Genomic DNA, 26,053 nt, shown 5'->3' with positions numbered 1-26,053 from the left:
CCGCAACCAGAGAAAGCCCGCACACAGCAATGAAGACCCAACACAGCCAAAAATAAATACAAATAACAAATTAAAAAAAAAAAATCTGGGGGTGGAGGGACCTTGGCAAGTGTCCTATGAAATTGATTGTTTTTAGGAGGATTAGTATGAGTTTCATTAAAGAAACCAGTCATAAGCCAGTATATTTGGCATGATTTCTGAGCACCTCTAAATTGGCAGCCACAAAAAGGAAAAGAAAAAGCTTCATAAATTAGAGGAGACTCTTCATTTGCAAACTTTCAACTTCTATGTTTTATAGATGCCAGCAAAGCTTGGTCTCCAAGTGTATGTCCCATCTGCCCACCACATACATACCAATGTGTTCATGCTGCCGTATTTATTGAGTGATTACTATATGCCAGGTACTGTTACAGGTCCTAGTGATGCCGCAGGAAACTAAACAGACAAAGCCATTGGTCACGTAGAGTTTAGGTGCTGGTGTAGCAGATGGCTGTGCCTCTTTGGCATTGCTTAGTGTTGCTTAATTATTGTCACGTTGAACCTATCAAACGAAATAATTTATGAACCCCCTTTGGCAGCCTCTTCTATATGTGAATAGAGGAGTTTCCATTAAATGACAAAACCATGAAGATAGATTTAAACCAAGTTTAATCCATATCTTTTTAGATAAACCTAAAAAAGAAGTCATTTTATCACTGATAGCTTATCTAACAAAATCTGACACAGAACCCTAAAATACAGGCAATATATGAAAGCAGAGCTGCCCTGGAGGTGGGGAGAGGCTTAGGGGATGAGGGAGAGAGACTGGAAGGCCTGAGCACCACCCTCTGGGTCATATCAGGGTCTGGACATTGATGAAGAGCCTGAAGAGCTGGTCCAAGAACACAGCATGTCTGTAGGTCCCTCCAGGCCAACCTGGGCCTCAGATTCCAGGGAAAGGTGTATCTTAGTTGTTTTCTTTCTTCTTAATTTTCTTTCTTCTCTTCCTCCCCCACTTTTTTTTCATTGTGTTCAACATCTATGAAGGAACCTCCTGTTTGCTAGTTATTATGTCCCTCCCTGGGGAGTATCCAGGGTACCCTGAGCTCTGCTCTCCATCACCTCACACTCTGTTGCCCCAAAGGGTAGCCAATCTAAGAAGCTCACCTGTGGGATCCACAGGGACCTGTGTTGGGTCAGCTGATAGAAAACGTCAATTTAAGCAAGACTTATAAAACTGTATTAGCCTTGACTGTCCTTTTGGGCAAATCCAGGGCCAGGTCTTTTTGTGGCTGATTGTGCTATAAGGTCACTTAAGTGACTCTCCATCTGTGTCCTCTGTGGTTCTCGGGGTCCTTTCAAGTTGAGCAGGAACTTAAGGACTCCCATAAAGCAAGTGAGGGGCAGTCCTGGATTTTTGCATTTCCCTCACTCTTATATAGTCATCTCACCCATGCCTAATCCGACAGCCAATTTTTTTTTTTTTTTTTAGGAACTTCTTTTTATCGAGTTGTTCCAGAACGTTTATCTTGCCTTTCATGGAAATAGCAACTCTCACCTAATTCAAAGAATGTTTAATTTCATTTCCAATTACATTTGAAGTGGCATAAAAACACATTTGGTAACAAACACAGCTCCCTCCTGAGAACACAGGGCTCAGGTGTAGCTGCAGACAGGCTCCCACTTCCTGCCAGAGAGGAGTTTACCAGCCTTGGCATCTAGCCTGCCCTGGGTGTCAGCTGACACCTTTGTGCTGAGTATAGGTTAAGAGAACATCTAAGGGGAGGAGTGATCTCACTGAGGAGTCAGAAGAAGTATCTAGGCTTTTGGAGCCAAGCAATCCTGTAAATTCTGACAGTTCTACCTCTTACCAGCTGAAGGACTTGAGTAACTCACTTAACCTCTCAGGCTCAGTTACAAAATCCTCGATAAAATGGGGGCCATTCTTCTCGGCCCCGTTCTCAGCCAGGCCCCTTGAGTGCTCCATAGAAATGCACTTGACCTTACCTCAGTCTTTTATGTTTCAAAGACCTCCATTTTTATCTCTTCAGTCCTAAAGCTTGATGACTCAGCCTTCCCTGGCTGAGTCTTAAATTAAAAGAGAAGGACCCAGAGGAGCAGCTTTTCATTCCTTCACCAGGAGTGCACACTCAGGAGACCAGCAAAGACGCTGTGTGCTGGCTTAGAGCCGGGAGATTGCAAGAGATTCCAGGAAATCGTGTCTAGCCCTTGAGTCTTTTTTTTTTTTTTTTTTTTTTTTTTGTGGTACGTGGGCCTCTCACTGTTGTGGCCTCTCCCGTTGCGGAGCACAGGCTCTGGACGCGCAGGCTCAGCGGCCATGGCTCACGGGCCTATCCACTCCGCGGCATGTGGGATCCTCCCGGACCGGGGCACGAACCCGTGTCCCCTGCATCGGCAGGAGGACTCTCAACCACTGTGCCACCAGGGAAGCCCGCCCTTGAGTCTTTAGTAGACTGTTTGTTAGAGAAGGAAGCCCTGGTCAGAAATAGTGGGTGATGGCCAGGAAGTGGCAAGCAGTGGGTTCAGTCCTCAGGTCTGTGAGAGTTACTGGAACCCAGGGCTGAGTAAGCCACGGTTCCTGCCCCTGGGAAGGTCACAGACTATTTAGAATTTACCAGTAAGGAAACAGAAAATCCCAGTGCAGCCTGCTAAGTGCTGTGAAGCAGGGAAGTAAAGGGGGCTGAGAGCAGCTGCAGGAGCCCTGTCTAGTTGGGAGCGTGATGCAGACTGTATCTTGGAGGGCTCTCTGTAGGAGGTCTGAGCTGAATCTTGATATCCAAATTCTGCTGCTTCCTCATCTTCTGCCCTCACGTCACTCTTCAGCCCCCAAACACCCAGGCTGGCCCTCTTCCCAGTCCTCCCTCCGTCCCTCCCCTACTTAGAGCCCTGGAGAATGGGGAGTGGAAACTCACATGCAAGTTAGAAAGAGTAAACCAGATGCTGGGTAGGCAAGCAACAGGGACCACGCCATTGCTACAGAAACAGCTGCCCAGAATGTACTGATCCCTTTCTGGGATTGACAGGAAACACATCTCATCCTTTGGGGTCCTGGTCCTGTGACCAGGACCCCAAAGGATGAAATGGCATATTCCAGGTCAGTTGGGTGGGAATGGTGTTCCAAGTATGGTGTCACTTAATCTTGACAAAAGTCTCACAGGGTGAATATTGTTCAGTCTGTTTTATAAATCAGAAAATTAAGAATCATACAGATTAGTCACTTACTTGCCCCAAATCCCACAGCTCAGTACGACAGAGCTGAGATTCAAACTCGTGTCTGTCTTGCTCTCAGTCCAAGGTTCTTTCTTCTGACTTGGGACTGAGTTCCCACCTGAATGTATTTTCCCAGGAAAGTATTTTACGTGAGATAATGATTCTATAGGATTATTCTGTGTGAGCCCTCTTTAAATTAAGTGCATTTTTGAGGGCTAACTCCAGCACAGAGACCCTTAATGTAACGTTCTCTCCTTGAAAGAACATGTGAATTTGAAGCAGCAGGCACAGAGCCTGAATTTTTGAATTGGGAGCTGCGTGCACTTAAAAGAAAAACCCTAAAGGAGAGGAGGAAAACCAAGAGAAAACATGCCATCCATATGGGGAAATGATGTGTGTTCCAGAGGCAATCTGTAGCATTTGCATAAAAGGAGTAGCACATAACTCAAGTTTTAAAACATTTTATAATACTTAGAGAGGCGTCAGATTTCACATCCTTTGAGGAAGACGGGGGGCCACCATGTATTAGCGTATTGAGCTTGCCATAGCTAAGCTGGCTGCAGTGAAAAATGAGGCAGGGGAAGGCAGAGAGAGGGTACTAAGAATGATGAATGGTAAGGTTGATTTTGGAGGATTAGGATGGATTGAGGAAGGAAAAACAGTTGCTTTGGGGAAGAAGATCTAAAATTGAGAATTACCGGCTTCCAACCAGATCTCTCTTTACTTCAGGCCAGTACCTGTTTGATTTCATTGCATGACCCAAGTCCGAGGACTGTAAGTGTTTTCTTGTCTCTGTGCACCGCAGCAGCTGGTAAACCCGAGGAGTTCTGGGATTAAATATGAGGCAGCTGGCCCCTGTCCAAGTAGTCTGTCTTTTGGCACCATTGCTCTAGGGCTCATACCTGGGAATCGCCCATTCACCCAGCAAACTGCAGAGTACCCACTGTGGGCTAGGCTGCAGGGCTGTCGCTGGGCTACTTCCCCTCTCTTCACCTTGTTGTCATCTGAGAAAGTGGGGCAGTAATCACTCTATAGAGGAGATGTAAAGATGAAAAGAGGTGATATATTAGTACGGGGTTATGAGACATGCAGTAAGCCTAGTATTCTTTTTTGTTTGTTTTTTTGTGTTTTTTTTAATTGAAGTATAGTTCATTTACAGTGTTGTGTTAGTTTCAGGTATACAGCAAAACTGAATATATATATATATTCTTTTTCAGATTCTTTTCCATTATAGGTTATTACAAGATACTGAATATAAATAGTTTCCTGTGCTATACTGTAGGTCCTTGTTGTTTATCTGTTTTATATACAGTAATATGTATCTGTTATGCCTAGTATTCTTACTATTTTTTTATATCTTTATTGGAGTATAATTGCTTTACAATGGTGTGTTAGTTTCTGCTTTATAACAAAGTGAATCAGCTGTAGGTATACATATATCCCCATATCCCCTCCCTCTTGCATCTCCCTCCCACCCTATCCCACCCCTCTAGGTGGTCACAAAGCACCGAGCTGATCTCCCTGTGCTGTGCAGCTGCTTCCCACTAGCTATCTATTTTACATTTGGTAGTGTATATATGTCCATGCCACTCTCTCACTTCGTCCCAGCTTACCCTTCCCCCTCCCTGTGTCCTCAAGTCCATTCTCTACGTCTTCATCTTTATTCCTGCCCTGCCACTAGGTTCATCAGTACCGTTTCTTTAGATTCCATATATGTGCGTTAGCATGTGGTATTTGTTTTTCTCTTTCTGACTTACTTCACTCTGTATAACAGACTCTGGGCCCATCCACCTCATTACAAATAACTCAATTTCATTCCTTTTCATGGCTGAGTAATATTCCGTTGTATATATGTGCCACATCTTCTTTATCCATTCGTCTGTCAGTGGGCATTTAGGTTGCTTCCATGTCCTGGCTATTGTAAATAGTGCTGCAATGAACATTGGGGTACATGATTCTTTTTGAATTCTTCTTATTAATAATCTGTCAGTATTGTTCCTACTCTCTTGGGGTAATTTTCAGTCAGCTGGTAGGTAAAACCTGTAAACAAGGGATCTTCTTGCTCATCCATTCCATGAGTGCTCACATTTCACAGACCAGAAACAGGAACCCACAGAGGGGAAACGGCTTGCCCAAGGTTAAGCACTGGTGTGTGTCTCATCATCTTGTGCCCTAATACTGTGCTGGAGGACGACCTGCTCAGTGGAGGGGACTTTGGGTGCTTTAAGCTTTAGTCTTTTGTCTTTGCCTCAACACTCACCCATTCTTGGCTTATGTGGTAATTTTTAGAACTGAACTCCTTTGGTTGTTATTGATTTAAGTTATCCATCACTGGCTTGGTTACACATAGCTGATGAAGTTCAGATGCATTTATTCCTGGAAACATCAACAAGATCCCTAGAAGCAAGGACATGGCTCTGGAGAATTCGCCCTTCAATAATAGCACTTTGTGGAGTACGTATCTAAACAGTTCTAAGAACTGTTAGTGAGATTTCTTTAAAACAGAGGAGAGCTGGGGAGGGGTGGGGAGAGAGGAGTTCCGTGTACCATATACTGTACCAGATACCCTATTATGATATCCTGCAGCAAGGAAATCTGATCGATTTTATTGATTCCCCAGCATTGCCCCCACGTATTCTATGTCAACACCCAGAACCATGACCATGGAATGCCTTGTGGAACAGGTTCTTTAGAAGCCCACTGTAAGAAACATTTCCCTGGATAATCTGGGCTCTATTAAGAAGGGAAAGGATTCTGAGAGAGGGGACCATCAACTAAGCAGTATTTGGTAATGATGGACATCAAACCACTGAAGTTTCTAGGAATGTGGAAATGAGGGATTTGATGGGGAACAACAGTTTTGCCTAAAAATCCCTATAATGAGGAAAACAATTTCAAATATTTATTTCTAAAAGTTCCATCTATATTACAGGTTCTTTGTAAAAGTCGTTTCTTTTCCATTCATCACCTTTACATTGAAGGGTCGGATTCAGGTGTGTGTGTGTTTTTTCCCAAAAGCATGAGATAGCATACCACCGACAACCATTTTTTCATAAAAACAGAAATGCATAAATCGTCTTTACGTATGCCATTTATTATAAGTCCTTTGCCATGAGTTAACCAGCTAAGCTCTCTGTTGGACAGAAGATTTTCATTGTCATTCCTCATGTCTTTAGAAAGTATTGTAAAAATTCTATATTTTCTGTCTTGTCTTTATAAAGTTAACCAAATCAACAACATCTAATAGTACTAATGCACACTGGCTTCCAGTGTTTTGTTGCAAACTTGCCTATCCGTGATACAGAAAAGGAATTCAGTGTGGGGCACTCCCTCTGTAACTTTTCTTGGTATCCTTTCATTATTCCAGTTAAAGCAGCTGTACCTTCGGTCATTCCACATACGCACGCTCCATAAAACATTACCATCATTAAAGTAGGAATTCACTGCTCAGAATATCACTTCCCCAGGACATCTTTCCTTTAGTGCTCACTGAAAAGTTGTTCTTTGTGTATTTCATTTTCTAAACAGAGTCTTGCAAATAGCATAAGATGACACATGTCAGAATCCTCTGTACTTGGATTTAACTCTATAGCAAATCACCCATGTAATTTGTTTTAATACTAGTTTCTCCAGGCTTTCATCATTTGTTTTCCAGGATTCTTCCTATAATATTTGCTGACCCAGGAATTTAATTCATTTGTTACCAGATTATCTTCTGTGTGTTTGTCCAGCCATTTTTGCCAAGGCAGGAAAAACAAGTGTTTTCCTTATTGGATTTTATTATCTTTCATTTTGATGTATGAAATCTCCAAAGAGACTGCAGAACTCTTTTCATGGCATTTAGTGAAACGTTGTAAATTTCAAGACTGACTATCACAGGACTTTAAACGTCATCAAAAATTTATGGATGCTCGTCTTTATATTCTGAATGCTTTGTTTTTAAATGTCTTGCTAATCATGCATCTCTGTACTAACGTTAAGTAATATCTCAAGGCATAATACACACTTGGGGTGAAGTTCTTTCTTAACGATCATGGTTATAAATGGTTTTTGAAATAGTCTTAAGGATTTAATTTTTTTTTAACCAACTTCTTGTCAGATCTAATTAGATGGGCATTTCTCTACTTGGAGATGTAGCTAAGGAAGAGCTTATATTGGGAGCAGAAGTGTCAGCTCAGCTGTTTTCTTGCTGGTCCCAAAAGCTTGTGTTACTAGTATTCTCAACCTCTCGTTTCTTTGTAGAACTGGTTTGTGTTTTTAATATACACTTTCATTTGGAAGAATTTTAGACTTGCAGAAAAATTGTACACGTAGTACGTAGAGTCCCATGTGCCCCATCCAGTTTCCCCTGATGTTAATAATGTCTTATGTAACAAAGGTGAACTTGTCAAAACTGACACACCAACGTTGGTGTATTGCTATTACTAAACGTCAGGCTTTAGCTGCATTTCACCAGTTTTTCCATTCCTGTCCTGCTTCCTTAGTCTCCTTTGGTCTCTGACAGTTTCTCAGTCTGTCTTTGTTTTTTCATGACTGACCTTGATACTTCCAAGGCATGTACTGTGCCACACATGTTACTACTAAGGATGCTAACCACCTTTCTTTCGCTAAGGTGGTCTTTTCAGGCTTCTCCACTGTAAAGTTACTGTGTTTCCCTTTCCTTCTTCCTTTTTTGGAAGTGACTTATCTACCCCACACTGGAAGTGAGGAGATTAAGCTTCACTTCCTGGGAGGGGGTAGAATCCACGTACATCACTGGGGTTCTTCTCTGGGGAGATTTGTCTCTTTCCCCCAATTACATTTGTTTCTTAAATCATGTGTTCGTAACCCCAAGGACTCACATGTATTTATTTTGTACTTTGGGTTAATAATAACAATAATGCAGGGCTCTTTTTAAGTCCTTTGTTCATTTTATGAGTTATTTTCATTAAAATTATTGTTATCATTAAATAATATTAATAAATGCACTAAAATAGATATAGTATGATTGGTAGAACACTTAGCCAGGTTTATTCCTCAGTACATTTCAGTATGCGAGGGCTCGGTATCCTGCCCTCTGCACTGACACAGTTAGATATGGGAGCTCAAAGGACATAAGACCTCACTCCCTCTCCTTCTCTCTCTGTCCCTCTATCTTGCTTTCTTTCTGCCTCTGCTTTCTCTGTCATGGCAGGGTGACTTCTGGCAGCCTCCCCAGCCAGTAGGTAGAGCTTCATCATTCAACAAATACATATTGCATGCTTGCTGTGGACCAGGCACTGTTCCAAGCACTGGTTATACGTGGAAAACCAGACAATGCAGGCCCTGCTCTCCCCAGCTTACATTCTAGTGCAGAATACAGATATCGGACAAGACAACAAATGATCAAATTGGTCATTTCAGGCAGGAAAACATGCTATGAAGAAATCAAAGCAAGGGAACATAAGAGTGACTAGCACACATGATCCCATATTGAAAAGAGAGACCCTCTTTCCCTCCATGACTCTGCAAAGCAACTCTGTTGACCCTTCGTGGGACTCATGCCCACGAACGGTCTGGAATGTCTCATTGATCATCCTGAGTCACACGCCCTTGCTGTAGCAGGTCAGGCCTGACCGGTAGCCCTGTTAGAATCATCGGAAGAAGGCAGGGTCTTGATCTGTGAAGGAAGGGTGCAGGCCACACGGAAAAGCAACAGCAGGCCACTACAGAAGATGCCTGCTGGGATCCTGGAAGCCAGTTTTGCTTTCTTGGAGTTTCCAAGCAGTGAATCACGGGGTGCCCACCCCCAGGGGCATTACTGACATTCCGCCAAATTGGCTTCTCAACCAACCTTGGTAGAATCCTTCAGCTGAAGGGTCCCTGCCTGTCTCTAGAGGTGAAACCCACTTCCCTCTGTCCTCCTTGTCCTCAAATCAACAGAGACACTCCCTGGAGGACCCTGTGGGGACTCTGTGAAAGTGAATAGAGTCTTAGTAATTAATGCCTTAGAGAGGGAGCACACTTGGCTGGTTACCATCCACAGGTCACATGACTGCAGAGAAGCTGCATTAAGCAACGCCATGGAGGATCCTTGTACTGAATGCATCGCTTTCTCACTTCCTGCTCTCAGAGGCCCATCGGAATTCTTCAGACAGGCCAGAATCCAGTTCAAATTGATTGCTACCCCCATTATATAGCAAAAGAACCAGAAACATTAAACGTGACAAACATGAGAGAACAGAGCAGGATCTTCTCGGATTCATAACCCTCCCAGCCCTGAGTATTATCAAAGATAGCTATTTTTCTGTTCTCATTTTTTTCCCTCTTTACAACGTCCAGCACCTCAGGCAGGGAAAAATAACACATGTTACAGGTGACAGAACAAGAAATGACAGGCTATAGGACAGGGCCTCGGATGCATGCACTGGCCTAAGTATCTACATTTTCCAGATGAGGGGACTAAATAATAGCTGAGTTTCATCTGTTTTCTTCCTCTTTCCTGGGTAATGTTTTTGTCTGGGAAGAATTTTTTTTTTTTTCTGGAACTTGTAAAAAATCAAGGAACAACAGGAACCTTTGTAAAAGCAGGCAAAGGGTCACAGAACAGCTGTGGCTTGAAATCTTGAGTATCAAGGACACTGTTTTTATTTAATAGCCACTACCTGGTAATCGTCAGGAATGGGAAAGGAGAAGGGAGAGAGGTGGAATAGAGTCTTTAGCAGTTGGTGGAGGGAAGAAAAGAACCGGAGTGGATTCCATGGCAGTCTGCAAACGTTGACCAGACCTGTCACTATGCATGCAGAGTTGGACGAACACAAGTCTTGCATTCAAGGAACCAACAGTCTAGGTTTAAATACAGGCTGAGGGACAGCGTCACTTTAGAGAAGATCCCATGGGAACGGACCACGTATATTCCCGAGACTCGCGCATGCTGAGCACCAGTCTGCTCTGGGCTCCGTGGTGGATGCCTTTACATCTCTTGTCTCATTGATCCTCTGAAACAGGTATTATTATTGTTTCCTTTGAACAGATTGGAAAATAGAGGTTCAGAGACATTAAGCTGTTTGGGTGACAGAGTTGGGAAGAAGCAAGGGTGGCATTTGCCTCGCTCCCCCGCCTGTTAGCACTCTCCAATCTCTGCCCAGTGTGTTAAACCCACCGTAGCGCTTTCCTTTCTGAACAGCCCCCTCTTCGGGCCTCTCCTTGAGGTCCAGCCGGGAGGAGCCTGGCCCCTGGCGTGGCGTCTCCTCTGGGCTGTGTTGTCTGTGCCCATCCTGCCCTTCTGCCCCAGGCTGCCTCCACCTGCAATTCCTCCTTTAAGTCTTGTTTCTTAGTCCTCTTTCCTTTCCTGTCTTCATCCAGCCTTCCTCGTTGGTAAGGTGGATGACTCATGAAGCCTAAAACCAGATGTATTTTGTAATGTAATGAGCACGTGTGAAATGCCTTCACGCCCATCAATCCATCAGTCCTGGTCTTGACCACAAACTGCAAGGCAGTTGCTGTTATGTCCCTTTTATAGGTGCGGGACTGTCTCCATGATACTAGGCAACTATGTGCAGGCCACCTAGCGGATAAGAGCTGGAGCTGGGGCTGGGATCAGGTGCGTGTGCTCATCCTTTTCTAGCATATATCATAATCCTGAAGAGGACAAGGAAAGGGACTTGTGAGACCATTGTCCTTCTCCTTGAAATACCAGACAAGAGGGAGCTTAAATTCCTTCAAAAGAAAATGACAAGCTGTTTGGCCCTTAGATGAAGAAAAGGGGAATATGTTTCTCTATCTGAAAGCCCACAGGAATAGGGCTTTTATAACTGATTTTCTATAGACAGAATGTGAGGATTATTGAGAATGTCATTATCATGATTTCCATTCTTGAACCAAAGGGCAGCTATTGAATACTAACTACCTGCCAGGCAGTATAGCAGTCAGGAAGAATAATAAGTCATGGTCCCTGCTGGCCCAGAAATTCATATGCCAGTGCTGCCAGGTGCAGGAATGTAAATCAATAATTACCAGAGCATGCAATGAGTTCTCTAATAGAGTTAAGTACAAGAGCCTGTGGCACACTGAGGAAGGACCCAGCAACTGCCTTAGGTGTTATATTAGGAATGCTTATAGTGAGAATCAGAAAACCCAATTTGTAGTGGCTTAAAATAAAACAGGGGGTTTGAATTTCTTTCCTAAGGGTCCTGGAGTAAGCAGCTGTAGAATTGGTTTGTAGATCAGCAGTGGGTTGACTTCACAGTCACAGGATGGCTGTCAGAGTGCCAGTCATCACATCTCTGTTCACAACAGGAAGGTGAGTGGGGTGGGAGGAAGACAGCACCTTATCTGAACCTTGTGATTAAGAAATCAAATATATGCTTTGCCATGTGTCTTTTTGAGCAATCCTGTGTCACATGGCCACCCCTAGCTGCAAGGGAGTCTGAGAAATCAGAGAGACAAATCATCATGATTGCTTGGATCTTACATGGATCATGAGCCACTCAAAGGGGCTAGGGACATTGCAACTACAAACAAAATGAATGTTCTTTTAGGAATGAAGAATAGAGTGGAGAGAAAGACTACTAGGCGGCAACCTTCTGGCATGAGTGGTCAGGGAAAGAGTTACAGAAGAGGCGCATTTGAGCTCAGCTATGAAGCACAAGCAGGCATGAATATGGTAGAGAAGAAATAAAGATATTCTAAGGAGGGGAAAAAAGGCATATGCAAAAGCACTGAGTCGTGGAAGACAGGTTCAAGAAATACCAGGAAGTTCTTTTAGTCTGGAGTTAGAGTTGGAATTTTAAGTGGGAACCAGTTTGCAACAGGCCTCACTGCCAGTCTAAGGAGGACAGTTGTTATTCTGTGAGCCAAGAAAGTCAGTGGAGGTCTTGAGACAGAGACCCATTTTCCAAATACCCCTTATCTCAGTAACTGGGAACACATAAGCCCTGTGTTCTTATTCACGTGGCATTTGCACACAGGTTCTGTTATCTTGGCACTTTTGCCAAGAAATCAGAATTATTTTTATGAGCGCTCTGGGTTCCAAGTACTTGAGAAGCCGGAGTATGGGCTAAACTCTTTCCATAGCCGTGTCCTTGTACTGAGATCTTGTTTCTGTCTTTGAAATGCTTTTTCCTGTGCCCTTGATAGGTGATAGTCTCTCGTTTTTCCTTTAATCACGTTGACTTTTGCTGTCTTCCCGGATGATGTTTAAGTTTCCTGGACAGTAATCAATTTTCATCAATTTCTCAGGCTCATTGCAGGCTGACTGCAAGTCTGTACACATACTCAGCCTTTGCAGACATTTCAGATCCAATCAGATCACACCCCTGGGGCCCCTGATGCCCGGTAGCTTCTGCAGCCCACCTGCCATGCAACCTGGATGCCTCCTTCTCTACTTCCTCCCAAGCTGGAGGTTCAGCCCATGTATGTGAGAAGTCCTAAGTCACCCCAGCAGCCTTCGTGTCCCAGGGATGGTGCCGTGCCTATGTTTGGGAGGGAAGAGTAGGTTTCATTTCTGATCCTGTAATCTTCTGAGAATCTCATGTTCATTGCTGTAAACAGTCAGTTGATGATTACAGACATGGGAGAAATAAGAGAGAGAGAGATTCCTCACGTCTCTACCTCTTTGGGTTTGAATCCTGACTCTCCCACTTTCTAGCTGTGTAACCTGGGGCAATTGGCTGAACTTTCCTTACCTGTAAGATGGGATAATGAGAATATACTTGTAGTATTAAGTAACGTATAAATGAGCCATGACAAATGAAATGTCCTGAGCAGTGCTTGGCACATAGCAAACATCCAATATATGTTAGCTGCTAATATTAACAATAATAATTATTACTGTGCTGATGTGTCCCAGCAAGTGGAATAAGTTATGATCGGTTTTCACAAGCATCATAGACTCACATGTACTTACCAGCTTCTTGCAGAAACGTATTTTGGGCACATTCCCAGTGTCACTTTGTCTCGTGTGTGTAAGCTTGTCAATGTATGTCATCTACACCACCAGCTTGCTGGCCCTCAGCCAGCGATGATGGGTGATTCTGTCCCTCAAGGGACCAGGAAACGACATTTCTCAGTAGTCAGACATGAGCCGACAAGAATTATCAGCAATACTCATCCTGAGTTGGAGTTTCAGAGGCAGGTGCGTGGTTTAGTGGGAGGAGAGGTGGCCTGGGAGACAGAGCTGGTCGCCACTTCTCCCTCTGCTGTGAGTCTGGGCAAGTGACTTTCTCCCTCTGGGCCTTGGTTTCTCTATACTTGAAGTAGCCCAGCCCAGAAACGATCACCAACAACTTCTCTTTACCATCTCTTTAAAAGCACGAGTCATACTTGTAATTTAAAATGGACAGTTACATAATGTCTGCCTCTTCCCCTCAGTTGTAGGTTCCAGAAAGAGAGTCTTGGTCTTTTGTGTCCATCTCTGCAATCACAGCCCCTATCAGTGCCTGGCACAGAGTCGGTGCTCATTCTAGTATTGAATGAATGAATGATGTTGCAGAAAGAAAAAGATTTGGGAGTAAGACAGGCCTGCCTGATTTTGTATTAGGATTGGCTACTTACTAGCTGAGAGACCTCAGGATTATTGTCTGTAAAATAGGGATGATAATAGAAACAACGTTACCAGGTTGTTTTGAGGATTGAATGTGAAACCACACATACACATACACACAACAACAGTAACAGCCCTGGCCTATGTCTAGCATATAATGGGTATTAGGTAAACAATAGATATTACTTACTTCTCTGGTGCCTAGCACAGGGGAATGGAGTATTCTCTGTTCTGATGATTAAAAACCTAGGTGGAGGGCTTCCCTGGTGGCGCAGTGGTTGAGAGTCCGCCTGCCGATTCAGGGGACACGGGTTTGTGCCCCGGTTCGGGAAGATCCCGCATGCTGTGGAGTGGCTGGGCCCGTGAGCCATGGCTGCTGAGCCTGCGCGTCCGGAGCCTGTGCTCCGCAGCGGGAGAGGCCACAACAGTGAGAGGCCCGTGTACCGCAAAAAAAAAAAAAAAAAAACCTAGGTGGAAAGGTAAATCTGAATATACATTAATAGACTTTGAGTGGGCTTACCTATTACAGGGCAGCTAGGTTCACAGGGTTTTTTAAAACCCCCTTGGCCTACCAGTGACCCACCATCTTCTCCCCCTACCTTCCTTTAACCTTTGCCGCTTGTTATATAACCTCAGTATTTACCTGTAGATGATACACAAACCCAGATCCCTGGGCAGACACAGAACAGGATGAGACATGATAGGATAAGAGATGACCTGGAGGGGGAGGGCAGGGAGCACCCGGAGACCTGCATCCTCGTCCCAGCCCGGGCCTGGTCCAAACTCACCACGTGATCTTGGGCAAGCCACCTCTCCTCTGCAGGCCTCCCTCTCGGCACCTGGAAAGTGCTCAGCCATTGACATGGAACACGATAGCAGTCAGGGACCTGGGGGTTTAGGTTCAGAGCTGGGTTCGTGTCTCAGCTCTGCAACTTACCAGCTGTGAAATACAGGCAAGTCAAGTACCATCTTTGTAAAATGTACAGTGGGATTCAAATGGGCTCATGACACAGTGTCTCCAATGTGCCTGGTAGATTCGTGAATGATAAGTGACGATTTGTTTGTCTGGGGACTCATAGGCCAGCCCTGATTTCCCCTTAGTTAAAGTTTTTCCCTGTTGAAGAAGCCCAGGTTTCCCGAGTCAGATGCACATCCATCAGCCTTCCTGCTGGCTTCAGCACTTGGCAAGGACCAGAATCTTTCACAGCAAAGACGTGATCCCCACTGGGTATGAGTGTCACCAGCTCGCATGCAATTATTTTAATGCCTGGCCCGGGACCTTCTCCTGCCTGGGTTGGGTGTATTCTCAAGGGAGTCTTCCCTCTCCTTCCCTCTTGCACACTTCAGAGGGCACAGGAAGAGAATCGCACATTGTATACTCATCCTTCCCTGAAATGCATACACCGCCAAGTGGCCTCGTTCCAAGGAGCGTCTGCTGTCCCTTTCTGCCCTCTCCTGAGTGTGAGATGCCTGCTTCCCTCCTCAGGGCTGCCGTGGACCTCCTGCTGGCGGGAGGGAAAGGAGGGCGGAGCGCTCGGGGTGCAGATGGGTCCCATCTTTGAGGGGGAAGAGAACCCATGTATATGGAGCCACTGTGACATGCAGGCACTGTGCCAGGCATTTGTGTAACCCTCTTATAACCACGTTGTGAAGTTGGGGTTACTGATCCCCTCCTTGCACATGAGGAAATTGGGGCCCCAGGAAACGCAACAAGATGCCCAAGGACACGCACAGCTAGTGAAGAGGATGGCTGGGATTCAGACCTAGGCTGGTTTGACAGCCCCGGTTCTTGCTCTGTTGGTACACCTTTGCTGATTAGGGGAGAGCCGTGATGCGGTTTGGACCAAATAGATTTCCTGTTATTCGCTATACCTTGAGAGAGAGGGGCTTGGTCTTACAAAGCAGTGTTTCCCCAGCTCAGATGGTCAGATAGGCTGTCCGTCCCGCCATGGGAGGAGAGAGTGAGAGCCCTGGGGGGCCAGTGGGGGAAGAGGAGAGCTATGTTGTCTCTTCTGTAATGTGATGCAGCGTGAAAAAAGAAGTCTTTAGAACCTGGCTTCTCCTGTTCTCCACAGAGTAAAGAACTTTGGAATCAGATTTATTCAGATTTATGTTTGAATCCCAGCTCCAACATTTACCAGCTTTGTGGCCCTGAGCAAGATACACCTCCATAGTTTCTTCATCCTTTTTTTTTTAAATTTTTTGACTTTTTAAAATTTGTGTGTGTATGTATTTATTTATTTATTTTTGGCCACGCCCTGTGGCATGTGGGATCTTTGTTCCCTGACCAGGGATCGAACCCGCACCTCCTGCATCGGAAGCACATAGTCTTAACCCCTGGACCGCCAGGGAGAGTCCCCAGTTTCTTCATCTTTAAATTTGCACTCCTTGTTAGGGTCATTGTGAGGATTAAAGGAAGACAGTGGATGTGAAACAATGTGGAGCAACATAAGGTTCCACTCAGAAATGATTCCCCAGCCCAGGGGGTGAGCCATGCCCCCAGGCTTCACAGCTGACTCCTAACCAGCGTCCCTGGTCCCCCGTTGGGCCCTCCCACCCTGCCACTCGCATCTCCTCCATTACAATCAGAGTCATCTTCCCAAAACCCAGAGTCAGTAATTCCCTGCCCCCCTTAAAACTCTCCAGTGCTGCAGTCTGAGTTCAGAACATGGTCCCATGGGGCCAGGATCCCCCCTGTCACCTCTGCAGCCGCCACACCTGCCCCCCTCCCCCCACCCAGGCCCTGTCTCCCCTGGAAGCTCCTGCTGGGCCTTCAAGCCCCAGCACAGGTACCTCCTTTGGTTTTTTTTTTGGTTGGTTTTCATATTATTTATTTATTTATTTATTTATTTCGTTTTCATATTTATTTATTTATTTGTGTCTCTGTGTGTGTGTGTGTGTTGAAACATTGAAATGCCTTTATTTTTTTATTTTTTTTACATCTTTATTGGAGTATAATTACTTTACAATGGTGTGTTAGTTTCTGCTTTATAACAAAGTGAATCAGTTATACATATACATATATCCCCATATCTCCTCCCTCTTGCGTCTCCCTCCCACCCTCCCTATCCCACCCCTCTAGGTGGTCACAAAGCACCGAGCTGATCTCCCTGTGCTATGCGGCTGCTTCCCACTATCTATCTACCTTACGTTTGGTAGTGTCTATATGTCCATGCCACTCTCTCGCTTTGTCACAGCTTACCCTTCCCCCTCCCCATATCCTCAAGTCCATTCTCTAGTAGGTCTGTGTCTTTGTTCCTGTCTTACCCCTAGGTTCTTCATGACATTTTTTTTTTCTTAACTTCCATATATATGTGTCAGCATATGGTATTTGTCTTTCCCTTTCTGACTTACTTCACTCTGTATGACAGACTCTAGGTCTATCCATGTCTTCCTGATCCTCCCTCCATGATTGCCTTCTGTTACCTGTTTGGGGACATGGCTCCCCAGCAGACTGTGAGCAGGGGCAGGCACTGCCCGCAGGGGCCTCTGACCATCTCCCAACTCCGTATACTTTAGGCACTTAATAGTTGGAGCCAGCACGTATTAAGTGCATGTCCTTACCACTTACGTGCTTTACTTGTATTAATGAGTTGCTTTTTCACGGCAGCTCTGGGAGACAGTGCATCCGTCAGTCCTGGCTGGAGGCAAAAACCATACCAATTATTTGAACAGAGAATTTAATCTTTAAAAATGATAACTAGAGGGCTTCCCTGGTGGCGCAGTGGTTGCGAGTCCGCCTGCCGATGCAGGGGACGTGGGTTCGTGCCCCGGTCTGGGAAGATCCCACATGCCGCGGAGCGGCTGGGCCCGTGAGCCATGGCCGCTGAGCCTGCGCATCCGGAGCCTGTGCTCCGCAACGGGAGAGGCCACAGCAGTGAGAAGCCCGCGTACCGCAAAAAAAAAAAAAAAAAAAAAAAAAAAAAAAAAAAAAATTGATAACTAGACATAAAGGTTCACTTGGTAACTATAAAAGCGAAAAGAGAAAATTGCAGGAAACAGTTCCCACACCTAGAGCTGAAGGAACAGAGGGAAGAGGTAGGAGTTATTGCAGCTCCGGGCTGGAAGCCACACTCTGGGGTCACCAGGCAGCTCCAGAGGGAGCAGCACCAGGCGGGGACAAAGGACCATGACGCTGCATCTGAGTTTTGAAAAAACTGCAAAGTGTACTTAGCTGCTGCTGAAGGAAAGAAGTGCCACCACTGGCATGGAGAAAGGGGTAGGGACAGGAACACAGGACGGGGCAAGTTCCTTTTTCCCCCTCCAGACCGTGTCTTCTTCTCACTGCCCCCGTTGGCAGTGCTGAACAGGCAGACACAGCAGAAGTAGGGTTAGCAGAGTCCTGGCTTCAGCATCACAAAGCAGGTTTGGAGCCAACAGATGAAAGCTCAAAGACTGGCCTTGGCAGGAACTGTTACTATTCCATTTCACAGATGAGGAAACTGAGGCACAGAGAGATTAAGTAATCTGCCTAAGATTAAATCACTACCTAGAGCAGAACCAGGATTTGACCCCAGGCAGTCTGGCCTCAGCACCCTAGCTCTTAACCCCTGGACCGCAAATGTTGAATGAATGAATGAATGAATGGGCAGGCCCCAGGTAGTACTCAGACCAGTGCCCAGCCATGCCTCCCACAAGCACAGGTCGTTCCGGCCTGACTGCCTCCTTTTCACCTGCCAGGTCATTCACTGGAACTCCCCCAAGAAGCTGCGGGTGAAGAACAAGCACGTGGAGTTTTTCCGCAACCTCTACCTGACCTTCCTGGAGTACGACGGGAATCTCCTGCGACGGGAGCTGTTCGGCTGCCCTAGCGAGGCTGACATCAACAGTGAAAACGTGAGTGGTCCCAGGGCTCGGCCGCGCAGGCAGCAGTGGCCTCTCTGCTGGTCTGCCAAGGACCTCCGGCGCCAGCCCCCATGCCAGGCTCAGGGCAGGCCCAGGAGGAGCCAGGCACCATCCCCACCTCGGGGCGGTGGCCAGGGGGACAGGCACATCAGCAGATCATTTCTGTGCTCGTCCCTGTGGATGCAGAAGGGGGTACGCTCGCCCAGACTAGGTGAAGTCAGAAGGGAGCTGTCAAGCAGAGGAATCAGAGTGAGCAAAAACACCAGTGAAACAACAGGCAAAGGGTCTCTCCACAGCAGGAAGCTCTGAGGTCTTTGTGGACATGACACCCACATGGGAGACCCAGGAATCAGGGTCAGTGCCTGGGGTGGCACAAAAGGTTTTCACAAATGGTCACAGGCATAGCTGACATCTACTATATTGTCCAGTTTCTTCACTGTTTATCATTCTTTTTGTACGTTGTATCTCATTTGATGCTCATAGAAACCCTCTTTTTTCCCCAATTAGAGTTGAAGACATTTAGGCACAGAGAGGTTAAGCAGGTTGCTCATGGTCACACAGCATGTAGGAGCAAAATTGAGACTGATTTGAAGTTCTGAGGAGCAGGATGTGGGGCAGCAGCTCACTGCAGTGGAAAAAGGTAGGGCATGTGCGGTCAGGCTAACCTGGGTTTGGCTTCAATCCCTTCCGATCCACCTGTGTGACCTCAGGCAAGTTACTCAACCTCTCTGTGCTTCAGTTTCCTCAGCTGTCAAGTAGAGATAAGAAAAAATGGTTATAGGGCCATTCTGAGACTAAGTGAGAAACTGCATGTAACGCACCTAGCTCAGCATCTGCCATATGTTAGATGCTTGATAAATATTTGCTCCCTGCCCTTTCCTTGACCCTTAGTATTAGACACAGAAGTAATTGGTCCATTCAGCCAACAAACATTTACTGAAGGCCTTCTTATTCTGAGCACTGAGGATTCATAGGTAAATAAGGGCAGTGGTCCCTGCTCTCATGGTATTGATGTTCTAGTTAATAACTAGATGAACTATCAGGAAAAATTACCAGCCAGTGGCAGGTGCTACATAGTGACATATGAAGTCAGGGAAGACTTCTCTGAGGAGGTGACATTTCATCTGAGACCCAAATTCAAGAAAGAGGCTTGGAAGAGAAAAGGATCAGGGAAATACAGATCAAAGCCACAATGAGATATCTTCCTATGCTTGTTAGGATGGCTCTTATCAAAAAAGCAAAAGATAATAAGAGTTGGCAAGGATGTGGAGAAATTGGAACCTTGTACACTGTTGGTGGAATGTAAAATGGTATAGCTGCTATGGAAAACAGTATGGAGGGGCCTCAAAAAATTAACAGTAGAACTGTCATGTGATCCAGTGATTCCACTTCTGGCTATTCTGGGTCCTAAAGAATTGAAATCAGGATCACAAAGCAATATCTGCGTTTCCATGTTCACTGCAGCAGTATTCTTAATAGCCAAGCTATGGAAACAACCTAAGTATCCATCGATAGGTGAATGGATAAAGATAATGTAGTAAATATATATATATATATGTAGTAAATATACATAGTAAATATATATATATATGTGTGTGTGTGTGTGTGTGTGTGTATATATATATATATATATATGAATATTATTCCACCTTAACAAAGAAGGAAATCTTACCATTTGTGACAAGATGGATGGACCTGGAAGACATTGTGCTACGTGAAATAAGTCAGTCATGGAAGGAAAATATATGCATGAGTCCAAATATACAAGGCATCTAAAACAGTCCCACGTATAGATGCTGACAACAGAATGGTGGCTACCAGGGGATGGGGAGAGGGCATCGTGGGGAGCTATGTTCAGTGGTTATAAAGGTACAGTTATAAGTAAGTTCCAGAGATCCACTCTACAACCTAGTGCTTATAGTTCACGGGGTATTGTGCACTTAAAATGTATTCAGGAGTGTAGATCTCATGTTAAGTGTTCTTACCACACACACACAAAGAAAAAAACCAAGACACTTTTGGAGGCAATGGTTATGTTTATTACCTTGAATGTGGTGATAGTAACCTGAGTATATACATATATCCAAACTCATGTTTTCATTATGTCATTTTTTGTGTGCCAACTATACTGCAGTAAAGCTGGAAGGAAAAAAAAAAAAAAAGAACAGTGAAGGAAGTACATTCCAGATGGAGGAAGTTGCTGGTGCAAAGGTCCTGAGATAGGGCAGGTTTGATGTGTGGAGCTGAAGGATGGCCTGTGTGCCCGGGACTGCTGGGGAAGGAGGAGAACAGGAGATGCAGAGCAGCAGGTAGCCAGGAGGCAGGCTGGAAGGAGGCTGGAAGTGGGTTAAAGAGTCAGGATTTTGTTTTGTTACTGTTGTTTTTTGTATTCTTATCTTGGATGTCAGGAGAATTCTTTTAGGCTCCAATGGCAGGGGAGGGCGTGTGTGGAAGCTCTTGCGGGGTTACACTCACCTGGCCCTGTATCAGGATGACTGGTCACACGGCCACCCCTGCTCTCTGTCACTTGGCCCCCAGGTCACAGTGGCGTTGCCTCTAGCTCCAGCCCTTCTCCGTGTCACCCTCCATACCTTCCTCAGCGTCTGGCCTTCTTTACCACTGGCAAGAGAGGAAAGAAAACCACTAAGCACTTGACCTCTGTCTCAGATTCTGGGAAGCCCTTAGAGGTCTCGACAAACACTGTGTTCTTCTGGGTTTTCCTTCCGTCCTCTTGACTCACATCAGTATTTGTTGTCCTCCTCAATATTTGAGCACCCATTCTGCACTCATTCTCCAAACAGTAAATATAGACTCTTCTCCTGCTCCTTTTTTTTTTCCTCCACGGAAGAGGCTCAAATAAAAAGCCTTGCAGATTGACACCATCAGGTAATCTCCGTATGGGTGAGTTCCCGTGGTGCGCTGCTCGATGCTTTACAAAGTGAAACTCCCTTTAAAAATGACTCACCAGCTCTTCCTACACCGGCTTCCCCTGGTGGGTCATCAGAGGGCAGAAGTCTTTGGTTGTCCCTCTCGGAATCTGTGACTGCATTTACTTGTTTAACACGCACGTGTGAGAGCTGGCCACCTGCCAGGCGCTATGCAGGGCACCGTGGTTGAAATCGGAGGCTGGCCCACGCCCTACAGAAGGTGCTTGCCGTGGACCAGTGTCAGAGGTGGCAAGAGGACAGTCCCCCCGGGTACAGGGAGGGCCATGAAGGAGAGAGCAGCCTTCTTTGAGGCTCACCTTAGCTGTCCCCCCAAACACTCCCCTTGATGCTGAGCCCACATCCACTACCTTTCTGCTCCTCCTACACCCCAGGCTCCCCCCGCCCTCCTTGGGAAGGCCTTTGTACTTGCTTCCCAAGTCCTGGGACACCCTGACCACCCCCCAGCCTCGGGTAACCCTTAATATCACTCTCTGTGATGTGCCCTATTTTCTTTTCCTCAGCGCATACCTACTATCCACAATTATTTGATTCATGTCGTTTTTTTCCTAGTTTTTTCCCCAGATATGAGACTGTGCCTATACCGTTCACCTCTGGGGTGCCCTCCCCTAGAATGGAAGCAGGCACATAACAAGCACTTAATAAACGTGTATGGAATGAACTGAACAAGTAAGAGGGAAGAATGAAGGACCAGACACAAAGGAAGAGCAGATGAAGAAGTAGAGAGTTCGGAGAGAACGTGCTGGTAGTTTCTGTACCGGAGCAGAGACATGTCAGGAATGGGGCAGAGAATGACGCTGACCGAAGGGCCTGGGCTGTGCTTCGGAGTTTAGACTTAATCCTGTCGGTAGTGAGGAGTCACCAAAGGGCGTTAATCATGGTCACATTTACATTTGAGAAAAATCACTCCATGTAGAGAATAGAACGGAAGGGGTGAGACTGGAGGCAGGGAGACCACTTAGAGGCCATTGCCGCATCCCAGGCCAAACGATGGTGATGGGGCTCTGACCGGGGCGGCAGCCGCGGGGATGGAGAGGACAGATGGATTGTTTTGTGGGTGCTGAGAACAGGGGGGCAAGTGCAGCTGGGAACCATAAACCAAGAGGGCAGGTCCCTGTGCTCCGCTTCAGTCAGACGCCCCTGGCTGGACAGGCCCGCAGCGGCCGGGGCCGGAGCAGGCAGAGAGTCTGTAACATCGCAGCCTGGAATTGTGTCTCCGCGGGGAGCTCCACCCCTGGTCCTTTGCAGCATGCTGAGTGTTATCTGCAAACACAGCCATCGGGAAAGGGTAAGACCTTGTATCTGGCCCAGAGTGGAATGCTCCCAGCTTTGGGGAAGAAGTCCTTGGAACTATGACAAGCACACAGTTAGTGGTTGTCTCAAAGACTGGAAGTCAGGGACCTCTCCATTGGACTGCAGATCCCAGATGGGAAAGGGCTCAGGTGGCAGGGTCTGAGTCTCAACACGCGTTCCTCCATTCAGCAGATAAGTCATTGAAATGGTCACCAGCCACAGGGCTAGTGATCCTAGGGGAGCAAGTGCAGATCGAAGCCTGATTCTCACAGTGCTCGTCTAGTGAGGGATGCAGGCAGGCACGGGGTTGTCATCCAGTGTGATAAGTGCCGGGACAGTGTGAGGCTCTGAGAGCACACGAGAAGGGGAGAGCAGGTATGTCAGGGAAGACTTCCTGGAGGAGGTGAAATTCGAAGGATGAATAAGACGGAGTGAGAAGATACAGAGAGTGGAGGGAGCGGCACAGGCAGTGGAGACCAGAGGTGAACACGAGCACGGCATACTCAGCTTCCAGTGCAGCCAAAGTGAGCACGTGGAGGGCTGCACAAGTTCATTTTTGTATTATTATGTCTTCACGGAGGTGATGATGATAATAAGGGTGTGAGCTCTCTGGTCAACCCAGATCGCTCATTTAATGGACGTAGGACCTCAGAGAGGTCACATGGATGCTCTGAGCCTTGGGTTCACCATCTGATAAATAACTGGGGACAGTGATGCCTTTGCCATAGTGTCTCATGGATAATTTATGTTAAATCACCAAAAATAGGACACCCAGAACACAATGTTCATTGAGAAGGGGGTTTATCACAAACCACAGTGCCCAACCTGTCTGATCATAATCTGTCGTTCCATTAATGGGTTTTGGGATTTTAAGACTTTTTTTTCTAGGAAGGCCTGGCAGAGAGATGAACCTACAGAGTCACTTAGAAATCTGTGTATGATGCATGGGAGGGGCTGTCACATTTGCTCTGGATCAGACAATCCCAGGTAGATTTCTCCTCCAACAGGAGACTCTGGGTGGGAGGAAGAGGCCATTTGGTTGGTCTTGGTGCCAGAAAGAGAGAGGGAGAGAGAAAAGAAAAAGGAAAAGAGGGAGGGAAGGAGCATGAATTCATGAGGTTGGGGGGTTCAACCCTTCAGTAAGCAGCAAACCCCATTTTCCAGCCTTTGTTTGGGGTACTTGCTCCAAAACGAGATGGTTTTGTTTGGAAGAGCTCGGGCTCCAGCTGCAGTGTAGAATGACAGTAGCTGATGGGACATAGCCACTCCTGTCCCATAGTTTGTCTGGGCATCTCTCCCTGGAACCAATAAGTTAGTCTGTGTAATGCAATAAGCATTCACTTGGCATTAGTTACTATAATTTGATTGAAGTCGCAGTGGAAGCTAGAATTCTATATATTAGCGTTTCTCTCCCCTTTCCTCAGCAACCCAGCTGCTCAAGCATAGCCACGAAACCCTGGGACTCCACAGAACACGGCTGGATAATCATGGATATTCTCTACCCCCTAATGCATGCAAAAATCCTTCTACAGTGTCTCTAACAGGCTTACATCTGGTTTCTGCTGGAATCTTCCCAAAGACAGGGAGCTCACCACCTCCAACAGCTTAGTGCACTGTTAGAAAGCTCCAGGTGCTAACCCATTCTTCCTCAGGTTGAGTTGAAAATCCCCCCTTCTGGAAAGAATCCATTAATCTGAGTCCTGTCCTTGGGTGCAGTAAAAAAAATAAGGACACCCTCTGTGGTCCCCAACAGCCAGGTAGATAGTGTAGCTTCCATACAGCGTGTTATCCAGAAACATGTAACTCTCCCCAAGCATTGTATTTATAGAAGGCTGCTTTATCATCAAGAGTGCCTTGCTCCACCTCAGGGAGTTTTCCAGATAAAAGAAACTCACCTTTCTAAATGCAAAACCATTAAAATATATGTTATTATAGATGTTTTCCAATTTGGATGGGAATCTTACTAAAGTACATGCCCTTCCTTAGTAACCAAAGTATACCAAACTCAATTTACAATTTTCAGTGACTAAGGTTACACTGAGTAGGCTGAGGGGGCGGGAATTGGCCAGAGGAGGGAAGATGCTGTTTATCCTGGCAGGAAATGGCCTCAGACTGTTCGCTGCTTATTCTGCAGATGCCTTTCTGACAGCTGTCACTTTCACTTCATCAGCTTCAGAACAACCCTTTCTGGGCTCAACCCCCTGTTCATCCTTCCCGTGGCAGCCAGAAAAAGGAAAACCAATGGTACTGAGGTCAGAAAGTCCAGTGGTAAAAGAATTATCCACTGTCACGTTAGAAGTTAAATTACGAAACATAGCAAACGCCTAAAAAGTGAAAAAAAGCGGGCTTCCCTGGTGGTGCAGTGGTTGAGAGTCCGCCTGCCGATGCAGGGGACGCGGGTTCGTGCCCCAGTCCGGGAGGATCCCACATGCCGCGGGGAGGCTGGGCCTGTGAGCCACAGCCACTGAGCCTGCACATCCGGAGCCTATGCTCCGCAACGGGAGAGGCCACAACAGTGAGAGGCCTGCGTACCGCAAAAAAAAAAAAAAAAAAAAAAAGTGAAAAAAAGCAAAAAGATTGGATACCAATGAGTTTTCACATTTATATGTAATTGTAAGTCAATAGACAAGTGTCTGCAGACTTGGAGTTCCCTTATCCAATGCCCACAGCAGACATCACTAATTGATGACCCCAGTTGTCCATCTGGGCTCAGCCCCAACCCCAGTATCCTCACCAAGACAGCACTCCAGAGAACCAGTAACCATCCCCAAGCAATAACACGGGAGATGCGGAAGCCTGTTGGGCATCCGTGCACTAGGCCTTCATCATTCTGTTCTCTCCTGCATGAGGAGAGCTCTCTGTGCTGCTCCAAGACCTTTCTCTGCTTCTTCTAGCCTTTGACAATTGGAGATTTCCTCCAGGGAAAGCAAAAGGGAAATGCAACTTTAATCTTCACCACAATCAAGGGAAGGAGGCGTTACGAGTCACTTTTCACAGATTAAGGAAACCAAAGCTCAGAAGAGATGAGTTACGTGCTCAAAATCAAGCAACTCCTACATGATGGAGCCATGATGGGAAACAAGGTGGCCCTAACTTTGAAGTCGTAGACCGAGCAAGGCCATGCTTCTCAAGTGGATGTAGATCCCTATTTAAAATTAACATAAGAGGAGCTACAACTCATTCAGCGATTCTCCTAGTTGCTTTTACTTTATATCACTGTTCTTACAAACAGTATTCTTTTACGAACCCTGCAAGGTAG

At 46.0% G+C, this 26,053-nt stretch overlaps 1 protein-coding gene across 4 annotated transcripts in view; it reads left to right on the top strand.

Annotated features, from left to right (window-relative positions):
• The window catches only part of LARGE1 (LARGE xylosyl- and glucuronyltransferase 1), a gene marked incomplete at its 5' end in the record, with an annotated part of 449,451 nt that overhangs the window by 378,893 nt on the left and 44,505 nt on the right, over positions 1-26,053 (top strand). For 3 of the 4 annotated variants that reach the window (XM_079714495.1, XM_079714492.1, XM_079714493.1), the window contains one exon: positions 18,392-18,547. The exons of the other annotated variant lie outside the window; for it this stretch is intronic. In XM_079714495.1, coding sequence (XP_079570621.1) covers positions 18,392-18,547 — 156 coding nt within the window. The remainder of the gene's footprint in view (positions 1-18,391; positions 18,548-26,053) is intronic. 4 annotated transcript variants of the gene reach the window in all.

The sequence above is a fragment of the Hyperoodon ampullatus genome, assembly GCF_949752795.1.
Source record: "Hyperoodon ampullatus genome assembly, chromosome: 11".
NCBI classification, from domain to species: domain Eukaryota; kingdom Metazoa; phylum Chordata; class Mammalia; order Artiodactyla; family Ziphiidae; genus Hyperoodon; species Hyperoodon ampullatus.
The sequence above is the reverse complement of the archived record's forward strand: the minus strand, read 5'-3'. Positions and strand labels throughout refer to the sequence as shown.